At 42.7% G+C, this 20,597-nt stretch overlaps 3 protein-coding genes across 8 annotated transcripts in view; 2 read left to right on the top strand and 1 right to left on the bottom strand.

Annotated features, from left to right (window-relative positions):
* The window catches only part of LOC125227414, a gene marked incomplete at its 5' end in the record, with an annotated part of 54,502 nt that extends 49,538 nt beyond the window's left edge, over positions 1-4,964 (top strand). Inside the window, 4 exon segments of the mRNA XM_048131728.1 lie at positions 354-484; positions 675-831; positions 917-2,465; positions 2,534-4,964. Coding sequence (XP_047987685.1) covers positions 354-484; positions 675-831; positions 917-2,465; positions 2,534-2,735 — 2,039 coding nt within the window.
* A 286-nt stretch (positions 4,965-5,250) lies between these two features.
* On the bottom strand, positions 5,251-9,804 carry LOC125227445 (ubiquitin-like-conjugating enzyme ATG3). The gene is made up of 7 exons (XM_048131764.1): positions 9,581-9,804; positions 9,100-9,288; positions 8,700-8,813; positions 8,248-8,400; positions 7,641-7,799; positions 7,303-7,430; positions 5,251-6,881 (listed from the first exon to the last, which is right to left on the bottom strand). The coding sequence occupies exons 1-7, from the start codon at positions 9,650-9,652 to the stop codon at positions 6,728-6,730; spliced, it is 969 nt and encodes a 322-aa protein (XP_047987721.1). The 5' UTR covers positions 9,653-9,804; the 3' UTR covers positions 5,251-6,727.
* A 2,070-nt stretch (positions 9,805-11,874) lies between these two features.
* LOC125227640 (mitochondrial fission 1 protein) lies at positions 11,875-20,509 on the top strand. 6 transcript variants are annotated; one of them, XR_007177205.1, is made up of 6 exons: positions 11,877-12,057; positions 12,129-12,242; positions 13,784-13,954; positions 17,120-17,256; positions 20,073-20,152; positions 20,271-20,509. XR_007177205.1 is itself a non-coding variant. In XM_048132004.1 (5 exons), exons 1-4 carry the CDS (start codon positions 12,013-12,015, stop codon positions 20,139-20,141), a joined length of 399 nt encoding a protein of 132 aa, XP_047987961.1. In that variant the 5' UTR covers positions 11,875-12,012; the 3' UTR covers positions 20,142-20,152; positions 20,271-20,509. The 6 variants fall into 6 exon arrangements, 4 of the variants coding, with proteins under 4 accessions (XP_047987961.1, XP_047987964.1, XP_047987962.1 ...); XR_007177206.1 differs by having other exon boundaries at positions 20,263-20,509; XM_048132004.1 differs by lacking the exon at positions 17,120-17,256 and having other exon boundaries at positions 11,875-12,057.
* The last annotated feature ends 88 nt before the right edge of the window (positions 20,510-20,597 follow it).

The raw sequence follows: 20,597 nt of genomic DNA, 5'->3' as shown, positions 1-20,597 counted from the left end.
CACTTTGTTTTTTTAGCCGATTTTCATGTAAGATTTGACCGGTGTAATACATATATGCATCATCCTTCGCCCGCCCTTATCCCAGTCGCAGCATGTCCTTCGCTTCCATACCCCTTTATCCGTCCGTCCACCTTTTCCTGTCCCGTTAGCTCCTTCGACATTCATTCGTAATTCCTTTCTCGTCGCATGACTTTCATCCCTTCGCATGATATGCTCATACCGTACTAGCCGCTACATACATATATTTATTTTAATTTATTTTTTATGTATAATAATTACTTTATAACAATCTATGAAATTTATATTTCCGGAATAAAGTGATTTTTGTGAATACATGTAATGTTTGTGGACAGACTCGAAGCCGGTGGTGGAGTGCAGCTTCATCACGGAGTTCGAGGACCACATCTTCGTGTCGGTGGACGCCGAGGCCTTCCTCTTCCTGCACGACCTCATCTCCTCCTACATCAAGGAGAAGGACCGCGTCGTCAGTATATTTTACATCAGATTTTTGTACTTTAAAAGGAAAAAAGGACTTCAGTAAAGACGTAAAATAATGTCGAATCTTTTCGATTTCACAAAAATACTTCGTGTTTTTACGAAATATACCTTTGATGAATTACCGAAATGTATTTAGTTTACTGTTGACGGGAGTAACTCGTGTGTTTCCTCGCCAGACGCCGGGCACGGGCACGCGCGCGGCGTGGGGCGAGGTGGCCGGCCCGCGTGCGCCCGCGCAGGACTACCGCGACTACCACTGTCTCACCTGGCACCTCGAGCCCACCGTGCGGTGCGTATACCTGTCTCCCTCGCACTCGCTCCGGGCACGGGCACGCGCGCGGCGTGGGGCGAGGTGGCCGGCCCGCGTGCGCCCGCGCAGGACTACCGCGACTACCACTGTCTCACCTGGCACCTCGAGCCCACCGTGCGGTGCGTATACCTGTCTCCCTCGCACTCGCTCCGGGCACGGGCACGCGCGCGGCGTGGGGCGAGGTGGCCGGCCCGCGTGCGCCCGCGCAGGACTACCGCGACTACCACTGTCTCACCTGGCACCTCGAGCCCACCGTGCGGTGCGTATACCTGTCTCCCTCGCACTCGCTCCGGGCACGGGCACGCGCGCGGCGTGGGGCGAGGTGGCCGGCCCGCGTGCGCCCGCGCAGGACTACCGCGACTACCACTGTCTCACCTGGCACCTCGAGCCCACCGTGCGGTGCGTATACCTGTCTCCCTCGCACTCGCTCCGGGCACGGGCACGCGCGCGGCGTGGGGCGAGGTGGCCGGCCCGCGTGCGCCCGCGCAGGACTACCGCGACTACCACTGTCTCACCTGGCACCTCGAGCCCACCGTGCGGTGCGTATACCTGTCTCCCTCGCACTCGCTCCGGGCACGGGCACGCGCGCGGCGTGGGGCGAGGTGGCCGGCCCGCGTGCGCCCGCGCAGGACTACCGCGACTACCACTGTCTCACCTGGCACCTCGAGCCCACCGTGCGGTGCGTATACCTGTCTCCCTCGCACTCGCTCCGGGCACGGGCACGCGCGCGGCGTGGGGCGAGGTGGCCGGCCCGCGCGCCCGCGCAGGACTACCGCGACTACCACTGTCTCACCTGGCACCTCGAGCCCACCGTGCGGTGCGTATACCTGTCTCCCTCGCACTCGCTCCGGGCACGGGCACGCGCGCGGCGTGGGGCGAGGTGGCCGGCCCGCGTGCGCCCGCGCAGGACTACCGCGACTACCACTGTCTCACCTGGCACCTCGAGCCCACCGTGCGGTGCGTATACCTGTCTCCCTCGCACTCGCTCCGGGCACGGGCACGCGCGCGGCGTGGGGCGAGGTGGCCGGCCCGCGCGCGCCCGCGCAGGACTACCGCGACTACCACTGTCTCACCTGGCACCTCGAGCCCACCGTGCGGTGCGTATACCTGTCTCCCTCGCACTCGCTCCGGGCACGGGCACGCGCGCGGCGTGGGGCGAGGTGGCCGGCCCGCGCGCGCCCGCGCAGGACTACCGCGACTACCACTGTCTCACCTGGCACCTCGAGCCCACCGTGCGGTGCGTATACCCGTCTCCCTCGCACTCGCTCCGGGCACGGGCACGCGCGCGGCGTGGGGCGAGGTGGCCGGCCCGCGCGCGCCCGCGCAGGACTACCGCGACTACCACTGTCTCACCTGGCACCTCGAGCCCACCGTGCGGTGCGTATACCTGTCTCCCTCGCACTCGCTCCGGGCACGGGCACGCGCGCGGCGTGGGGCGAGGTGGCCGGCCCGCGCGCGCCCGCGCAGGACTACCGCGACTACCACTGTCTCACCTGGCACCTCGAGCCCACCGTGCGGTGCGTATACCCGTCTCCCTCGCACTCGCTCCGGGCACGGGCACGCGCGCGGCGTGGGGCGAGGTGGCCGGCCCGCGCGCGCCCGCGCAGGACTACCGCGACTACCACTGTCTCACCTGGCACCTCGAGCCCACCGTGCGGTGCGTATACCCGTCTCCCTCGCGCTCGCTCCGGACAGACCACGAGTAACGAGCGTGCGTTGTTGCAGGCTGCTGTCGTGGGGCGGCAAGTCCATCGAGCCGTACGGCGTGGACTACATCCTGCAGAAGCTGGGGTTCTCGCACGCGCGCACCACCATCCCCAAGTGGCTGCAGCGCGGCGCGCTCGACCCGCTGGACAAGCTGCTGGCGCTCGCGCTGCTGCGCCTCGTGGCGCTCCTACCGCACAAGCCGCCTCCACCTCCACCCTAGCCCTGCCGCGACTGTCACCGCTAGTGGCCCTCCCCCTCCCCCTCCCCCGCCCCGTGCACGCGCAACTCGCCACCTAAGTGCGTTTTCACATTATCCGATCCGATATCGGATGTCGGAAGGATTTCAAAGGAAAAAATCAAAGATGGCGGCGTAAATATATGGGATATCGGTCCGTCATCCGATATCGGATCGGACAATGTGAAAACGCACTAACGACGACGTCATAATGTTCTAACCGATGGCTTCATTCAACTGCTCTAGACAAAGTGCTTGATCTCGCTTTAAAAATAAAGAGCGAATTAAGCCTACGACGCGCTCAAGGTTCGATCAAATACTTGAAACTAGGTACTTTCTTGATAGAAAATAGCATGATGCAAAATAAAAATGCAAGCAACGATCGGCATAATTTAATATATACATAACAAACCTCACGGGTTTGTATTGAAATCAGACTTGACCTTATATCTACCTACATATAAACAGACATTTCAATACGAGTATCAGTATAGCTAGAAATTAGGATAAAGAAGATCAAACTAATATGAGATCCAATTGAGATTTAGAGAATGAATATTTTTGTTTCTTTCAAGGAAGAATGTGGACATTATAGGCAGGAGTACACAATAAAAGTTTTATTATAAAACTCGATGGCATGGCGATGGCATGACAAATAATGAAAATAATCATGAGTATAAAAGGTTGCAATACCTACGTTTATATTTCTGATTGTGCAGGACTCACGGCTAGTACGAATCAATCGACAAAATATGCTTTAAATAGATAACATTCTGTGTTCACACGGTTATGAACACAACATTATAATTATACATTTAATATTATTGAATACGGCGGTGTAATCTTTCAAATATATCGATATTATCTAGAATTGATTTTAATGTTAAGTACAATTTGATCCTTGATATAATTAGTCGAAATCGTCCATGTCTAACTTAAATTTCCTTATTATTATTATTCCAAAGATATTATTATGTATAATCGTTTGAATATTTTTGTCTGTGTATTTAGTTTTTAATTTAGTGAACGGTGCAAACACTTTACTGCTTTAATCCTCAAGTTAAGATGGGTGTTGAATATGTCAGTACGGGACAACGGTGTTTACGGTGTAGGCATAGCATTATCACTCTACTGGAAACCCACCCCGTGGAGAAGTACAGACGGTTTGGCGCTACAACGCTAGCCGCGTGGTGGCTGGCTGGCTGCTGAAGCGGGTAGCAGGCGGTTCTGGAGTAGTGACGGCGCATTTTAGTTTGTTGTTAAGTAAATGAGGTTATATGGGTTATACAAAGACTGGGACAAACACTTGTAGGGGTTTCTCATACTATTGCTCTATTTCGGAAAAAAAAATAAACTACTTACTAGTAGGTATGTCACTCTTATCCCATGCGAACTTATGTGTAGTATCGTCCAGGAAGATAAATTAAAGTGTGCCGCAAAATGCAGATAATCGTTCCAACTACTGTAAAATGCTTTAATGTTCGATGAGTCGGACCGTATTATTGTTTTAACTGAAGAATTGGATTTAGTATAAAAGTGACATTAGTGTGTTCAGTGGAGTCACTGCCTCTCGGCGCGTAGGTACTCGTAGAAGGCGCCAGCAATAATAGTTAGTTGTAGATAGTGTGCACTGTGCACTGTGAGCGTCCAGCGTACGGTGCACGGCACGGGGGCTCGGCTCTGCGGGGCTCGTCGGTAACACTGGCGTCGTTGTGTCTGCAGGAGCCATGCTCGTGCCTGCCATCAGTGCTCTTCATATTGGCGAATCGAAGACGCTCATAGTCAATAATTTATAACATTCACAAAAAGTCTTTCGGTAAATCTCCCTAGAAAAAGATACAAATTCTACTTCATTGTCCGAATGACCACCCACCTCTAGTATTTTATAAGATTTATTTAAAAAAATATAAAATATTTAACCAACAAACTAAAATAATGATCAGATGATGACCAATCCCAGTGTAGTGAAAGGTGGTACAGATACAGGTGGTGTTCCAGTAGTGGTGTAATTGTCTGTACATTCGAGCATTGCTAGCCAGTGTTACCGACGACCGACGATCTGTAGGTAAATTCGCGAAAGCGGCAGCTCTGTATAAATTTGTATATTATGTTAATGTGTAAGTAGGTCGAAGTTTCTTATATGTACTGATTATATTTTTATTATGGAACTGGTAACTTTGTACATAATGTGATACGAATAAATTATTAGAAACACTACTTGTTTTACTAAACTAAAAAATCCTTAAAGGTTAGACCTTCTGTTTGAATGGACCACAACATGGATGTTACGTCTAAAATTATGCTACCACCACCTTGTTTCCTCTCGTTGGTGTCGTAGAAGTGGTCTGTGGGGAATGGGTTCAATTGTGGAGTTCTGTTTTATTTCAACTCTACCCCTTCATTATTATTGAGAGGGCCGGTGAGACTTGTGCAGATTCATGTGCTCATTTGTTACCCTTTTGAGAATACAGTTGTGGGTTTGTAGAATAAAACTAATGAATGGTAGCAAAATATTCATTTAATAAAAAATAAATTTATGTGAAAATAATGCACAATCAACATGCTCATAAATAAATGATTTGCACAACATAAAATAGTAAGTGTACCGTGGATTCAAATGTTTATGTTCGAGCTAAATAATATGATAACATTGCTTACAATTCTTACGCTATAATATCAAAACGACATCAATATGAAATAGGTCGCGTTTATAAATCTAGCCAGATACATCAGTATGGCAAGCCTGAACAATAAAACTATTTCTCATAGCTGTTGCGATCGCTAACAGATAACTCTGCGACAAGTGCATCGCACGGCCGTCTCTACCTTCTGTCGCGTGGAGATTACGCAGCGCAGGTACACGACAGACAGGCAGGCGCGAGGCGTATGGTATGGGTGTTCCCACAGTGTTGCCATTGGTGTAGTGTGTACAGTTTTTCTATTTGTACAGTCAGCATCAATAGTAGCGGATGGAACAACGCACCAAAAGTATGTGACATCCTGAATTTCTAAATGAAGATAAATTAATCTTTACAATTTTGTGGTCAGATGTAACATAGTCAAATTATTCTACCTAAGTGTAGACACTCATCTGTTTTTATTTAGCGGTTACGGAATAGTAGTTGCTTTTGAAGCGTTATTTGGTTCGCTATTTTTGATTTTGAATCTACCTAGTTATCAGTGGAGCCTGATAATCTGAAGGCAAATGCCTAGAATAACGTTCTTTATTTGAATGTCTTCGATCTGACTAAAAAATCCTAAAGTAAGTACTTTAAAACCATAATCTACTTATAGAGGTCGCAACTGCTGGTGCCGTAGCCGAATGGCATTTCTCCGACGCGAAACGAAAACGAAACGCCGCGAAAGGTAGTCTGGCTCTGTCGCGCCAATACGCAAGCATAGAGATAGATATCTACGAGCGTTTCGTTTCGTGAGCGTTTGTGCCATTCGGCTATGTGTACCCTGGAACTTAGGTAGGAATGTTTCCAACAATAGGTAATAAAATAATAACATAAAAAAATAAGATTCTGTATAAAAAGTAAGGCTTTACGTGTGCCATAGCTATAAGGTGAATTACATAATAATATCAACTATTTGTGTTAGATTTCATAACGGATTTCGATTGGTAATTTTCACAATAGTATTGTGAGAACCACATTGTAAGAACATCCAATCGTTATCGATTAGAGGAAAGTTTCTATTTAATTTTGTGGCCACAGCGACTTTTTGTACTATTATACGTAATGTCTATGTCTTTTACTCGTAGTTTATTGTATAGTGATTAGATATCTTTATTGCAATGGCATTACTTAACATGTTATCTAAATTCGTTGACTAATATCAATTAGTTTGACGTAGATGCCTTTTGCAAAATGCAGTCAATAAGGCGCGCCACCCAAGCGTGTAAGCACTCCCTTGGCACCGGTCCGTCTCGCGGCTCTGATGAGTGATGAGCCATGAGAGCGGCGTGGTGGGGTCTAGTTGATGGCGAAGTTCTGCGTGAAGTCGTACTCGACGGTGGGGATGACGGTCTGCACGAACTTGAGGAACACGATGAGGTACGAGTGCACGCCCATCTCGCCGCCGCTCTCCGTCACCGTCGAGATGATCTTCTTCATCACCTCCGCGTGCCTGTCACCATTATATCATTTAGGGCCAGTTGCATCAACCACGTTTGACAGACACATCATCGTCACGCAGCAGACGTCTATGGAACTTACCATACAATAAAATTTAACGAACGCTTTAACGGTAACAGACAGTTTGATGCAACCTTTTATCTCGGGGGATTTAGAGGGATGCTTTTTTATAGTTGAAATCAAATATCTACAAGTGCTTTAAATGATCGCATTCTGCAACCCGCTAAGCCTAAGTAGTAGTAAGTTCTTTGTTTGTAATTTCTTTACACTTTCAAGCAGAAAACCCACGTTATTGTATACGAACGTAGATTAAGCTCGTTTTAAATATAACCTATTAATTTTCAATGTTCTGACCGGCTATGATAATAAAGAGTGAGATTTGTATTGTATGATTGTGGCAGCTGTGTAGTTACCGGCAGGGGTGCACGGAGGCCATGCCGGGCCCGGCGAGGTGCGGGTGCGCCTCGATGGTGACCGTCTTCTTGGCGTGCTCGGCCGACACGTCCTCGTACATCGCCTCCACGCTGAGCAGCGCCCGGTTCTGGACAACCGGAGAACAGACATCAATCAATGAAGCTGTTGCAAACACGTACGTATCTAGACACTGAAGTAATGTTTACACAAATAATAAAACTTTGAAATAGAGCCTGCATGGTGACAAACACCCGAAAAGACTACAGATTTTTTGTTATTTGAATTCTCTAAAAACCAATGCATTTTTTAGTTTTGACATGGCGACCCTGGAGCTCACCTCGTCGTACCCGATGAGCCAGAGGCGCGGCGTCTGGTAGTACTTGTCGTAGGTGATGTGCAGGTCGTAGGTGCGCGTGCGCACGATGTCGTCGCCGTCGCCGCGCGCCGCCTTCCACTCAGACGGTTTGCTCTCCTTCCGCGGCGCGAGGTCTGTCGACTGCATATAATTTATTAGTTTCACTTACTAGTATAGCTGTTTTCACTTCTAAAAAGAAACTCAATTACAAAAGTGATTATTGAATGAGTTTTAAGCTTCCAGCGCTCTGCCAACTGAGCCACCAAGACGTCAACCAAGCCAGCGAAATTTTCCACTACTAAGGTCAATGAGACCCGTAGCGACATCTACCGTAAGAGTGTTAAACTTCTTAAACGGCAACCAGAGTTCCAAGTCATATTGGAAATTCACCAATTACGATGCGCTAACCATGCTAAATTTGCAGACGTTTCTGCTAATCAGAAGTTAAAAATGAATGAGTTTTGTTTCCACATAATCAAGACATAACAAAATAGCAAGCTACTAATTAAAGAAGACCCATTAAAAATATATATAATCTTTGAAATTCTTTTGAGGGATATGGCCATTCCACCACTGTATTGTAAGTTACCGGGTCAACTTCGTCCAGCAGCCCGGACTCCTGGAACTGCTCCATGTCCTCCGCCTCGCCGTCCTCCTCCTCATCATCATCATCATGGTCCGGGTCGCCCGCCGAGTCGTCGCTGTCGCCCGTGTCGGCCGCTTCTAGGGTCATCTCGCACACCTAACACACATTCATAATTATAGCACTAGAAGAATGTGCTTACTCGTAATACTCGTTCATTGAAGCGTGTCTAAAATTATTTGCACACAGAAAAAAATATCAAGCTTTGCCTATTTTTGATGAGACTAGAATTTTTGGTACCTGAGAAATGTTCCTGAACCTTTAACCTATATTGACTTTATAAAAACTTTGCAGTTTGCTTACAAGTTATGACCCAAATCCATCAGTTTCTGAAATGCTAAATTGCACTATCTTTTTATTGAGTTTAGATTGGCATGATCAAATACTATTTGGGCTACCTTCTCTTCAACGGTGGGCGAGCCGGCGGTGTCGTAGTGGTGCGTGTCCACCCAGCCCCCTTCGCCATCCTGGTCATCCTCTATCACCTTCTCTTTGTCTTCGCAGTACTCTATCTACAATATACCATTGGACATTACATAATCATCAGTTATGAATATATCATATGAGAACTTATTAGGAAATTAAATTCAAAATATATAAAAATTTAAACAATATACTCCATTACTCCAATTCTTTTTCTTAACACATTTTCATTCAAATCTCTGGGATTACACTTTTTGAATTGCATCAGTCTTGGTAGGTTTCAATATTTGAGTTAGCTAACAGGTATGTTTGAATGGAAGATCTCCTGGTGTTGATGAAAGTTGTATGTAGTAGCCTAAGAGCCTAAAACCTTACCTGTTTGCACCTCCTGTAGCAGGGCACGTTCCTGGTGAGCAAGAACTGCTTGTCGCTGGGCAGGTAGCTGCGCAGCTTGGACTCCTCGCCCCGGGCCCACTGCCACGTGGGGCAGTGGTGAACCAGGTGGTCGCCTGCCGCCACGAACTCCTCCGGGGTCAGCACTCCTGTCTCTTGGAACTTTGATTCCTATCACACATTTCAAGAATGTCAATATTATTCTACAGCCAATGGAGATAAAGAGTAGACGGGTACATAGAAATAGTTATGAGGATAAGGATTTAAACTTAAGTGGGCAATCAATGTTGCATTAAATATTTATAAGCGTCACATAAAGAGCGTCCAACAAAGCAAATGCGACCTTAGACGCTAGACACATGGCTGGCGCAGCGTTGTTTACATTCTAATTAATCAAGTTCATTTACATATCGATACGGTGTCGGTCACGGGAAGTCAACAGCAGGACGCGAGATAAACCCACCTTCAGCACGGGAGTGAGGTACCCCGCGACGCCCAGGGCGGTTCCCTTCACCGTGTTGATCACACTTTGCATTGTAGCCCGCTGCCTACTGGACGAGGAACAATGGGCTTTTGTGTGCCAAACAAAAGGCAATTATAAAAATTACCTTTAACCGGACAATGGAATACGAAACTGCCGTACGTAAAATCACTTTTCGTTTGACAGTTTTGACACTTAGTTAATGACAGTGCTCATCAGTTCAGAAAACTAAGTATAGCTGGAAAGTTTAGTATCACTCTTATGGCCGCTGTACACATATGGCCAACGGTTCCACCAGCCCTTTGTGAAACCCCTTGGCCAATAAAGCTAGGAACACACTACGCGGACGTCCGTCGTAAAACGACCGCGACCGCGACCTATCTGTGTGCACGGAACAAAACATCCTGAGAGCCAGATTTCGATCGGACGTCCGTGCGCTCAAGGCCACGTCCGCGTCCGTCGACCGATAGTTTGCACGGTTATGTGTATTTCCATTGTCCAGATTCCCGTCCGCGGTCGATTTACGACGGACGTCCGCGTAGTGTGTTCCTAGCTTAAGAGCCGCTGTTTACACATTGGCGAACCAATCACTTGGCATTGACTCTTCATGAAAGATGGACGTGGAATGGAAAAGTCTAGGAAATTCTACGTCATAGACGTTGTCAGAAAAATTTGATTAAAAAATAATAAAGCTAGGAACATACTACGCGGACGTCCGTCGTAAAACGACCGCGACCGCGACCGAACAGTGTGCACGGAACAAAACATCCAGCGAGCCAGATTTCGAACGGACGTCCATGCGCTCAAGGCCACGTCCACGTCCGTCGACCGATAGTTTGCACGGCTATGTGTATTTCCATTGTCCAGATTCCCGTCCGCGGTCGATTCACGACGGACGTCCGCGTAGTGTGTTCCTAGCTTAACCCCGTAGTAAAATTAAATTATTTTAAATATTAACAATTTTTTGAATATTCTGATAAGAACATTTATCTTTTTTAGGAAATACATTAAACATTTGCAAGGTTATTTTATTTCCTAAAATCTACACTATTATTGGCATAGATAAACTTATTATTTTCGTAAATATTTCACTACTGTCCTCTCTGACGGCTGACGACCAACTGAATGAAGCGCCAACGTGTAAACGCAGTTGGCCATTGGCGCCAAGATCCTTTTGGCCGCTGTACACACATGGCCAACAGTTCCACCAACCCCCTTGGCCATGTGTGTAGAGGGCTACTTGGCCGTAAGTTGGCAGTTGGCGCTTGCGCTTGCCGGCCAACCGATTCGTGTCGGTTTTTTGTCCACACATCAAAGGATCTTGGCGCCAATGGCCAACTGCGTTTACACGTTGGCGCTTCATTCAGTTGGTCGTCAGCCGTCAGAGAGGACAGTAGTGATATATTTACGAAAATAATAAGTTTATCTATGCCAATAATAGTGTAGATTTTAGGAAATAAAATAACCTTGCAAATGTTTAATGTATTTCCTAAAAAAGATAAATGTTCTTATCAGAATATTCAAAAAATTGTTAATATTGCAAATAATTTAATTTTACTACGGGGTTATTATTTTTTAATATTTTTTTTCTGACAACGTCTATGACCAAGAATTTCCTAGATTTTTTCATTCCACGTCCATCTTTCATGAAGAGCCAATGCCAAGTGATTGGTTCGCCAATGTGTAAACAGCGGCTCTTATCTTGGCCAAGGGGTTTCACAAAGGGCTGGTGGAACCGTTGGCCATGTGTGTATAGGGGCCATTTGATGTGTGGACAAAAAACCGACACCAATCGGTTGGCCGGCAAGCGCAAGCGCCAACTGCCAACTTACGACCAAGTAGCCCTCTACACGCTTGGCCAAGGGGGTTGGTGGAACCGTTGGCCATGTGTGTACAGGGGCCATTAGGGTCCCCCCACATCTAGCGTCTCGCGAGCGTAGCGTCGGGCCAACTGTATGGCAAAGCCTGACGCCGCGTCGGCGCGACGTCGACGCAACGTCGACGCGGCGTCTTTTTCCATACAGCTGGCCCGACGCTACGCTCGCGAGACGCTAGATGTGGGGGGACCCTTATAAATAGCTTTGTCAATACAATGGAATAATTACTGTAAATAGTTATATACCATATGTGAATTATTTTCAATTACTTGTATCACATTATACTTGCATTAATACTAAATCCTGTTAAATATAAATAAGCTCAAAATATTGCATGTGCTGTAGCAAAAATATATGCATTCAAACAAACTACTAAATAAAAAAACTTATCTGTCAAAAATATGTCATATACTTCGCAAATCGCAACCGACCGTCAGATTTTTCGACTGATAAACGCAAAAATAATGATATTGTTATTTTCTCCGTAGATATCCCTTAAAATCGTTTTATACTCGTAAACTACAACCCTCAGTTACAATGGAAGACGTTCTGGATGAGGTGGTTTCCTCGGAAGATCTGCAAGTAATGATTGTTTTTGTGCAACATTAGCGTGAGTCACTGTTGCATTGTGTTGAGTTGTTGTGTTTCTGCAGAAGTTCGAGAAAGTGTTCCACGAGCAGCTGCACGGCGGCCGCGTCACGCACAAGGCGCAGTTCGAGTACGCGTGGTGCCTGGTGCGGAGCCGCTACCCCACAGACATCAAGAAGGTGCGTCACCAAACTTTATACAATACTTCTCCACTAAATCGCGTCATTTGAAACCCAATAATATAGCTATGTACGACGCTATGATGGTTTTTCTCAAGGTTGATCATGAAGTTGATTAGTGAACTGAATCAAACTAGTGAAATCATCACCAATGAGTTCATCCTTAACATTGATTCTTTTTTGTTCTGTAAGTAGGGCTTGTCAGCACTTGTCTTTCATGTAACATTCTTATCTAAACTGTGGGAACTTGTGATAAGACAGCCTATTGTTTTTAATTTCAATATATTGATTGTTTCAATTAAATTGGACTTTGGATTCAACAAATATCTTTGTTCCTATTTAAATAATTACTATTACAGAATAATTACGCAGCCAAATTTTTAGAATGTGATTAAAGTTTATGTATAATCATTTTTATATTTCTGAAATAACAATCCAGTCACACTCCAATCTATGGGGTCAACTAAGAAACAAAAGTTAATTCAAAGTCTTATTTTATTTCTTTATGAACTGATGCTTACACAATTTACTGTGTTAATGATTTGTTGATTGGAACCTAAAACAGTGGTTTCAAACACAGGGCTTACACTTACAGTATATCATCTCTAATGAGGTTTCCTAGCTTGTCTAAAAGAAAATAGAATTGTTTGTGGACTATAGAAAATTCTCAAAACAAGGAACTTGCATGATAGAACTTTTCCTTTAAACTCACTTCTCCATAATATTTATTCCATGTATTCTATTGAATTGGTTATTATTTTGGCTTACCGGGGGCCGGGATAGTCAAAGCTCTTGCCAAATTAAATGGGCATAATAGTTCAGAAAAATGAGGAAATAAAAGTAAAGTAAGTATAGTAAAATTTATTTCCAAAATAAGTCATTTTGTTAGTCACACATTTAGTGGATCACACTAGGCAGAACCTGTCCCGTGACTCCACGGTTTTTACATTATTTTGAAAGACTATTATTAAGTTTATATACATTATGTTATTATTATATTATTATTCAGGAAATCTATTCATAAGGACAATTCAGTATATTTAATTCAGTAGTATATATTATAAAAATGTGAGATCTATCAGGCTATTTATCTTAAATTAAAATATATATATGATTAGAATTTACAAGATTTAGATTTAGGGTTACCATACATGTTTTACAGATAGAGCATAGAGCAACAATTCATTTTTATTATACTTATTTCTAGGGGACAAGTCATGCACTATACCTACTTACTATTATTTAATTATTACTTAATTATTACAAGTCAGTATGTGTGTGTGTGTGTGTGTGTGTGTGATAACTCCGTGAACTTGCATGTTTTCATTCTGTATGAGGATGTTGGACCAGAGACAAAGATTTCTATAGCCGTCTACTGTTCTTAAACATGTTAATGATATTAAGAAACATTCTTACAACACAATAATTTTGTTATAATATAGACCTGTCATATTCATCTCAGTTTCTTAGATTACCTATCTTTGATTCTGTCAGTACAGCAAATTATGAATTGAACAGACAGCATACCTCCAAATTTGCAGGGCATCCTACTTCTGAAGGAGTTGTTCAACTCGCACCCGGAGGGCAAGCGGGACTACCTGTTCTACCTGGCCATCGGGCACGCGCGCATCAAGGAGTACAGCAAGGCGCTGCACTTCGTCAAGGCCTTCCTGGAGATCGAGCCCGCCAACCAGCAGGTGCTGGCGTTAGAGGTTGGTTTTTACACATTTTACACCTTTTTATGACAATTTGATTAATAACTAATTAGCATAATTAGCTGTACTGTACTTGAGTGGTTTAATTGATTTATATTCAGGGAAATTAACAACCACAAAAGGTTTTTGAATATTATTTAAGCTCGTGTGTGGATGCGTCAAAAAATCGTGGGTTTCAATTCCAACCTCGGCTATGCTATGTAGAGCAAAAAAAACATACAATGGGTTAATCATTATATTAAGTTACTTCACTTTAGTAGCAAAGTGCAGTAACATGTAAGTCACCACAAATGAGAGGATGTTTCTGATGTACTGAGAGTCACAATGTACATTTACCATTGTTACACCTCATCTGTTTGACATAAGGTTCACGAATGGCTGACGTGCCTGCACGGGTACTTACCTAATTTATTCAATGTGTATGGTTATGACCTTCTCGATAAGAATGGCGAGAGACGTGTTCGCGTAGATGCACGCACGGTAAATAAGTCATTCATTACCCTCTCTACCTTCATGTATGCGTGTCTTGAATATGATTGCTGTTATTTTACTTTGGCCGTCGAAGACATCAGCTGATGAATGCTGCAGAGCAATATCATCTTTCATGCATTCCAACAAGGTTCACGAATTGACGCGCCGCGCACAATAAGAAGTGTACTGTGTATAGTATTTTGTGCTTTTCGTTACTTTTAAATTGGGCTCGTTTTCATAAAAGATAAATAGTGTCCCATTCGAGGCACCTACACACTTTTACTAAAATTTTCTAAAAAAAATAAATGAATAGGTATTAAAAACATTGATCTTTTGGCTAATGATTGACATTATGACTGTACCTGCATTAAATATAGTTATGCTCATGTGTGGTATTTGGTTTTGCAACACCAAAGCCCTAATTTTTAGCTGTACTGAAAACAGATTTTATGTAAATTTATTAGACCTATTAAGTTTAGAATAGATTGAATTAACATAATACAAACACGATATGTAACAATGGAGTGCCTAGACTGATTGTAATTTTTAGGGTTCCGTAGTCAACTAGGAACCCTTATAGTTTCGCCATGTCTGTCTGTCCGTCCGTCCGTCCGTCCGCGGATAATCTCAGTAACCGTTAGGACTAGAAAGCTGAAATTTGGTACCAAAATGTATATCAATCACGCCGACAAAGTGGTAAAATAAAAAGTGGAAAAAAATGTTTTGTTAGGGTACCCTCCCTACTAGGGTTGCCAACTTTTTTTTAGCGAAATATAGTATTTTAGAAAATTCCATCTAAAAAATATAGTACACCGAAATAAAATATAGTACGGTACACATAATCGATAACCAAGTCGTATAGATCGTTCTTTCTGTCCACTCTAAGGGGCTCCATTCGGTTTTCATCGATTTTTGACAAGTTTTGTGTTGCATTGGTTCTCTTATTTAAGTATCGTCGAAAGTTGTATGGCCGAATATCACTTCCCAACTCACGTTTCGTGGAATTTTATTCCGCCCAATGTTAATTTCCCAACTTATTGTTTAATTTGCCAAGCTCACATTTACAAACTTAACATTTGGCCTTTTTTAAAAAAGCAAACTTTCATGTTGTCGTATGTTTTACTTAGCGTAATATAATTGTAACTAGTTGTTTATTATATGTACCAAATGTTTTATTGAACACCAACAATACCTATATATGGCGTATTTCGAAAAATATGCAATATTGAGTCTTCTATCACTTTCGAAATTTATTGACAGGTATGCAATTTTTACTTACGTACCTATTAATATTCTTTTAATTTCAATAGTTACCTACTTACTTTTTTTACAAAACCCATATTTAAAAAAAAAGAATACCCATATTATAAGTTCTTATATTTTTTATGAAATTTGACATTGTTTTAAAAACATTACTTCAATGAAATCTATTAGATTTTTATAAAAATGCAAAAGCGATTTTAATTTTAAACTAATTAAGGCAAAAATTTTGACCAAAGAACCAGTTCCGGTCCTAAAATAGTTCAACTTTGATGCTAAATATCACAGAATCAATGAGCTGTGAAGTAGGTACCTACTTATGGGATGCTAATTTGTTTAAAGACGATTCTGTTAATATGATATGCTTCAGAAACTATCGTAATATTCATAATAGCAATGGATTCAAATCGAAGCTCATCGGAGTAGAGAATCCCCTTAAGAAATGTCGTTATTTAATATATCATGGAAAAAATACAAATGTTTGCAAACAACGTTGGCATTATACGTAACTGCAATTTTTGCAGGACAGAACGAAGTAATGAAATGTACAGTGAAGGTTAAATATGAATAAAAGCGAAAAAATTTTTTCATTATAAAACGCCGCTCCTGGCGGTTTGACCTTAGTGTAAATTCGCCACTGGCATGGACCCCAAAAATATAGTACTTTTGCGTACTATATATGCTTCACATAGAATATAGTACGCTGGGCCAAAATATAGTACAGTACTATATTATATAGTACGGTTGGCAACCCTACTCCCTACATATAAAATGGGGACTGATTTTTTTTTTCATTCCATCCCCAATGCGTGATATATTGTTGGATAGGTATTTAAAAATGAATAAGGGTTTACTAAAATCGTTTTTTGATAATATTAATATTTTCGGAAATAATCGCTCCTAAAGGAAAAAAAAGTGTGCCCCCCCCCTCTAACTTTTGAACCATAAGTTTAAAAAATATGAAAAAAATCACAAAAGTAGAACTGTATAAAGACTTTCTGGGAAAATTGCTTTGAACTTGATAGGTTCAGCAGTTTTTGAGAAAAATGCGGAAAACTACGGAACCCTACACTGAGCGTGGCCCGACACGCTCTTGGCCGGTTTTTTTTAGGTTCTCATTACTAAAGCAGACAATTTAAATTTTTGTTTCATTGTAGATCTCTATTTTAGATTTCACTTTAGTTTCGCGTATTGACTGTTTTATAAATCTAAAGGATATTTTTGAACGGCACAGTAACGACAAATCTATGCATTATAAATATAAACTTGTTCGCGTTATGACATCGAGTTTTTTAAAGAAATTATGAATACAAAATTGACATGCAGTCAAAATAAAGGTGGTCGCGGGAGGTAGTTTAGACACCACGGCTCTGTTGTAATGTAACCTAATGATTGTAGTTTGAAGTGGTAACGTGTCGTGTGGTGTTGCAGCGGCAGGTCAACAAGCGCATGGAGAAGGAGGGGCTGATCGGCATGGCCGTGGCGGGCGGCGCCGTCATCGCCATCGGCGGCCTCGTCGGCCTCGGCCTCGCGCTCGCCTCCTCCAAGAAATAGCACTTGGCTCTGCTGTGAGTACACACACACACACACACACACACACACACACACACACACACACACACACACACACACACACACACACACGACAACCTTAGTGTATGTTGGGAATGCAGCGGCGCGGGCCGAGCTCTAACAAGTGCCGTGAGTCGACGCCGCGCGTGCACGAGAAGGGCGGGCCCGCCCCGCTGAACCGACCGCTCCAAGCGTCCGCTCAGTCTCCGTCCTTACACTTGTAGCAGGGCCTCACCTTGCGCTCGCGTCCTATAGGAAATATGTCACACTCGTTTTGCCTCTTCTGGCGATGAAAACGTTTATGCATTGATTGGAAATCGAATGTAGTCTAACCTTCATCCCTTTCCTTGACCAGACCTTATAAGTTTGTGATTCAATATTAAGGTCAGTGTAGGGAAGACCGTCTACCCGGAAAGACCGTCTATTGACTATAACTTTTGTGTTTATATATCTACGCCTCTCACACCTCTGGAGGTACTCATATAGCAGTTTTTCATCCTTAATCCATTGGTCTTCAATACATATCCCTAGGATGAACACTAGTTAACAATAAACTTGATTCGCGTTTCGAACTCGAACATCGAGTTCAACATGGTTCCGCAAAAAATAAAATAAAATAGAAGCAGTCGGAATATTTGTATATCATATCATGTATGTAACGCAGTCATTTAATAACCGTTATTTCTGACTAGTACTATTATTCTACTCAAAACGCGCTCAATTTCTAGTTTTATGTTCTGAAATATGTAACTTAGAAATTGTGCCTAGTCAGAAAGTCCGGTATTAAAGAGAAAGGCAAGACCGGCATATGATAAACAAGGAGTTGCCAACCTTTTTTAGGCTTTATTGGAAATAAGTCGAGTGTACACAATATCAATATATAGGTACGTTTTTGGCTTATGATAGTTGTACCGTTTTTGATTTTAACTTCGAAATACAGTTTTGATAATGATTCGTATGGTGTTACTTAAATCATTCGAAAGTATTAATAATAATATATATATGACATGGTTGTGAAGAATGATAAGAGGTGAACAGAAGTAAGCCTACACTGCATTATTCATCATCATATTTAAGTTGGTAGAATTATCGTAAGCTCTACCCGTTTTTTATTATTTTTGTTTAAGTATATTTAGATTGTGCAACATGCGGCGACAAATATTTCAAAAGAGAGTAGGGTTTTAAGTTGGTCATTATTTTTATAATCAGCATTTCAACGATAGCGTGAACCTACGTAAGGTAAGCGACTCCACTACAACGCAGAGCGAAAGCGAAGCTAACTCGAAACCGCGGACCACTAAAAGTGGTAGGGTTATAAATAAACCCGTAAGGTTTTTAATCGATGAATAAGAGAACGTGACATTCGGGTCCGCTACTGTGTTTAATTTAGCATCTCCTGGATGGAGCCTGGACCCCGGGAGCAGGAAGTTTTTTCCTGTTTTCCGAAAAGTAGCATCGATAGTTTATCTCTCGAGAGGGAAGACTACGTTCAAACTCATTACACCGGTATAATCAGCTTCAAGTCGGACTCTGCAACATGATGTTCCGCACCCTAGTTAGGAAATCAGATACTTTAAGTTTTAAGTTGAACTTTACGTCAGTAACGGGACTTATATTACATACGAACGGTCAAAACAGACATTATCCGTCTTATTTATCATAGTAAGGCAATGATGTGATGTTGTTTTATAGCAAAGCATAGCGGTTACAGTACACTGCATTATTCATCATCATATTTAAGTTGGTAGAATTATCGTAAGCTCTACCCGTTTTTTATTATTTTTGTTTAAGTATATTTAGATTGTGCAACATGCGGCGACAAATATTTCAAAAGAGAGTAGGGTTTTAAGTTGGTCATTATTTTTATAATCAGCATTACCCAACAGGGACCGTATGGGTACCCTTCAAAACGGTTTTGACACTTTTGACCGACTATTTTACGGCTACCCGACCGTTAATTGACATTGCTGGCTGTCACTTTGACAAAAATTCGTCATAGGTGTCGTCAAATATGTTTTCAGGGGTGCTGATTTCTAAATTAATGACCAATTTGGAATTTGACTTTGCTGACTGTCACTTTGACACAAAATTCGCCATGGGTGTCATCAATAGGTTTTCGGGGGTGGTAGCTCAGGTAGGTGGTAACTCTGGTAGTAACTATATAGAAAAACCAAGCATTGCTAAGAAATGTTACCAAACCAATTCACATATCTTAATATCCTATTTATTACCTTTTCTTAATAAAAAAGTTTCAAAAACAGATAAGTAGTTGGATTTATATGAGCCTGTAATATCGTGACTAAATTGTATCGCAGGTGTTCGTAGGAAAAACAGTATTATGCAATATCTGGACCTGAAAAGAAAAGGTTATGAACCCCATCTACGGGACTTATGCCGGTCTTGCCTTATAAATAGAAAAATGGTTATATGTTCAAAATTTTTACTTAATTTTAATAATTATCTAGCACGTTCTGCCCCGTTATTACGTAAATTAACAATGATCATGATTTTGGAACCTAGTCTCATATGAAATTACGCGACAACAAGCACTAGACGGTCTTTCTGTAATTATCATGGGAGGACGGTCAACCCGCCGAGCCTTATAAAATGTGATTTTTATTACTTAAAAGTACATTATTTCACCAAAATATTATAAAAGCTTTGTAAAATATAATATTTGCTATCTCATAGGACCATGCGCATTACGCCAGACTACATTAATTATAGAGTTTTATCCACTCAAACTTTATTTCAAATAAACTATGCCAGTCTTGCCCGCACTGACCTTATAGTGTATGATTGTTGGTTTCAGAATGAATGTCGCGGTCGGCATTCATTACTTCCTCAGCAAGCAGAGGCGCCGCGAGTGAGGCCGCTTTAGTGACTGTACAAACACACACACACACACACACACACACACACACACACACACACACACACACACACACACACACACACACACACACACACACACACACACACACACACACACACACACACACACACACACACACACACACACACGCCGGCATACCATCAACCACATACTAGACTGACACCAATAAAATAAGGATCGCTCCAGGGATTTGTGTTTCTGTCGGACGTAGCGTAGTCTATTTATATGTATATGCGTAATTGAAATTTTAATTTTAGGTACTTTAATTGTAAGAGTATTGTTATTTATGATGATTAGAAATAGTTGTGTCGATGGATTCCATTAAATAAATATTTTTGTTTTTGATATGGTTAGTATGTTGTATAACACTTGCCTTTTCTGGTTTGTTTCGTTTACCTTGCCCATTTAAATATTAGTGAGGAAGAAAATATATTTCAAAGC

Source organism: Leguminivora glycinivorella, chromosome 6 (genome assembly GCF_023078275.1).
Source record: "Leguminivora glycinivorella isolate SPB_JAAS2020 chromosome 6, LegGlyc_1.1, whole genome shotgun sequence".
NCBI lineage: Eukaryota > Metazoa > Arthropoda > Insecta > Lepidoptera > Tortricidae > Leguminivora > Leguminivora glycinivorella.
The sequence above is the reverse complement of the archived record's forward strand: the minus strand, read 5'-3'. Positions and strand labels throughout refer to the sequence as shown.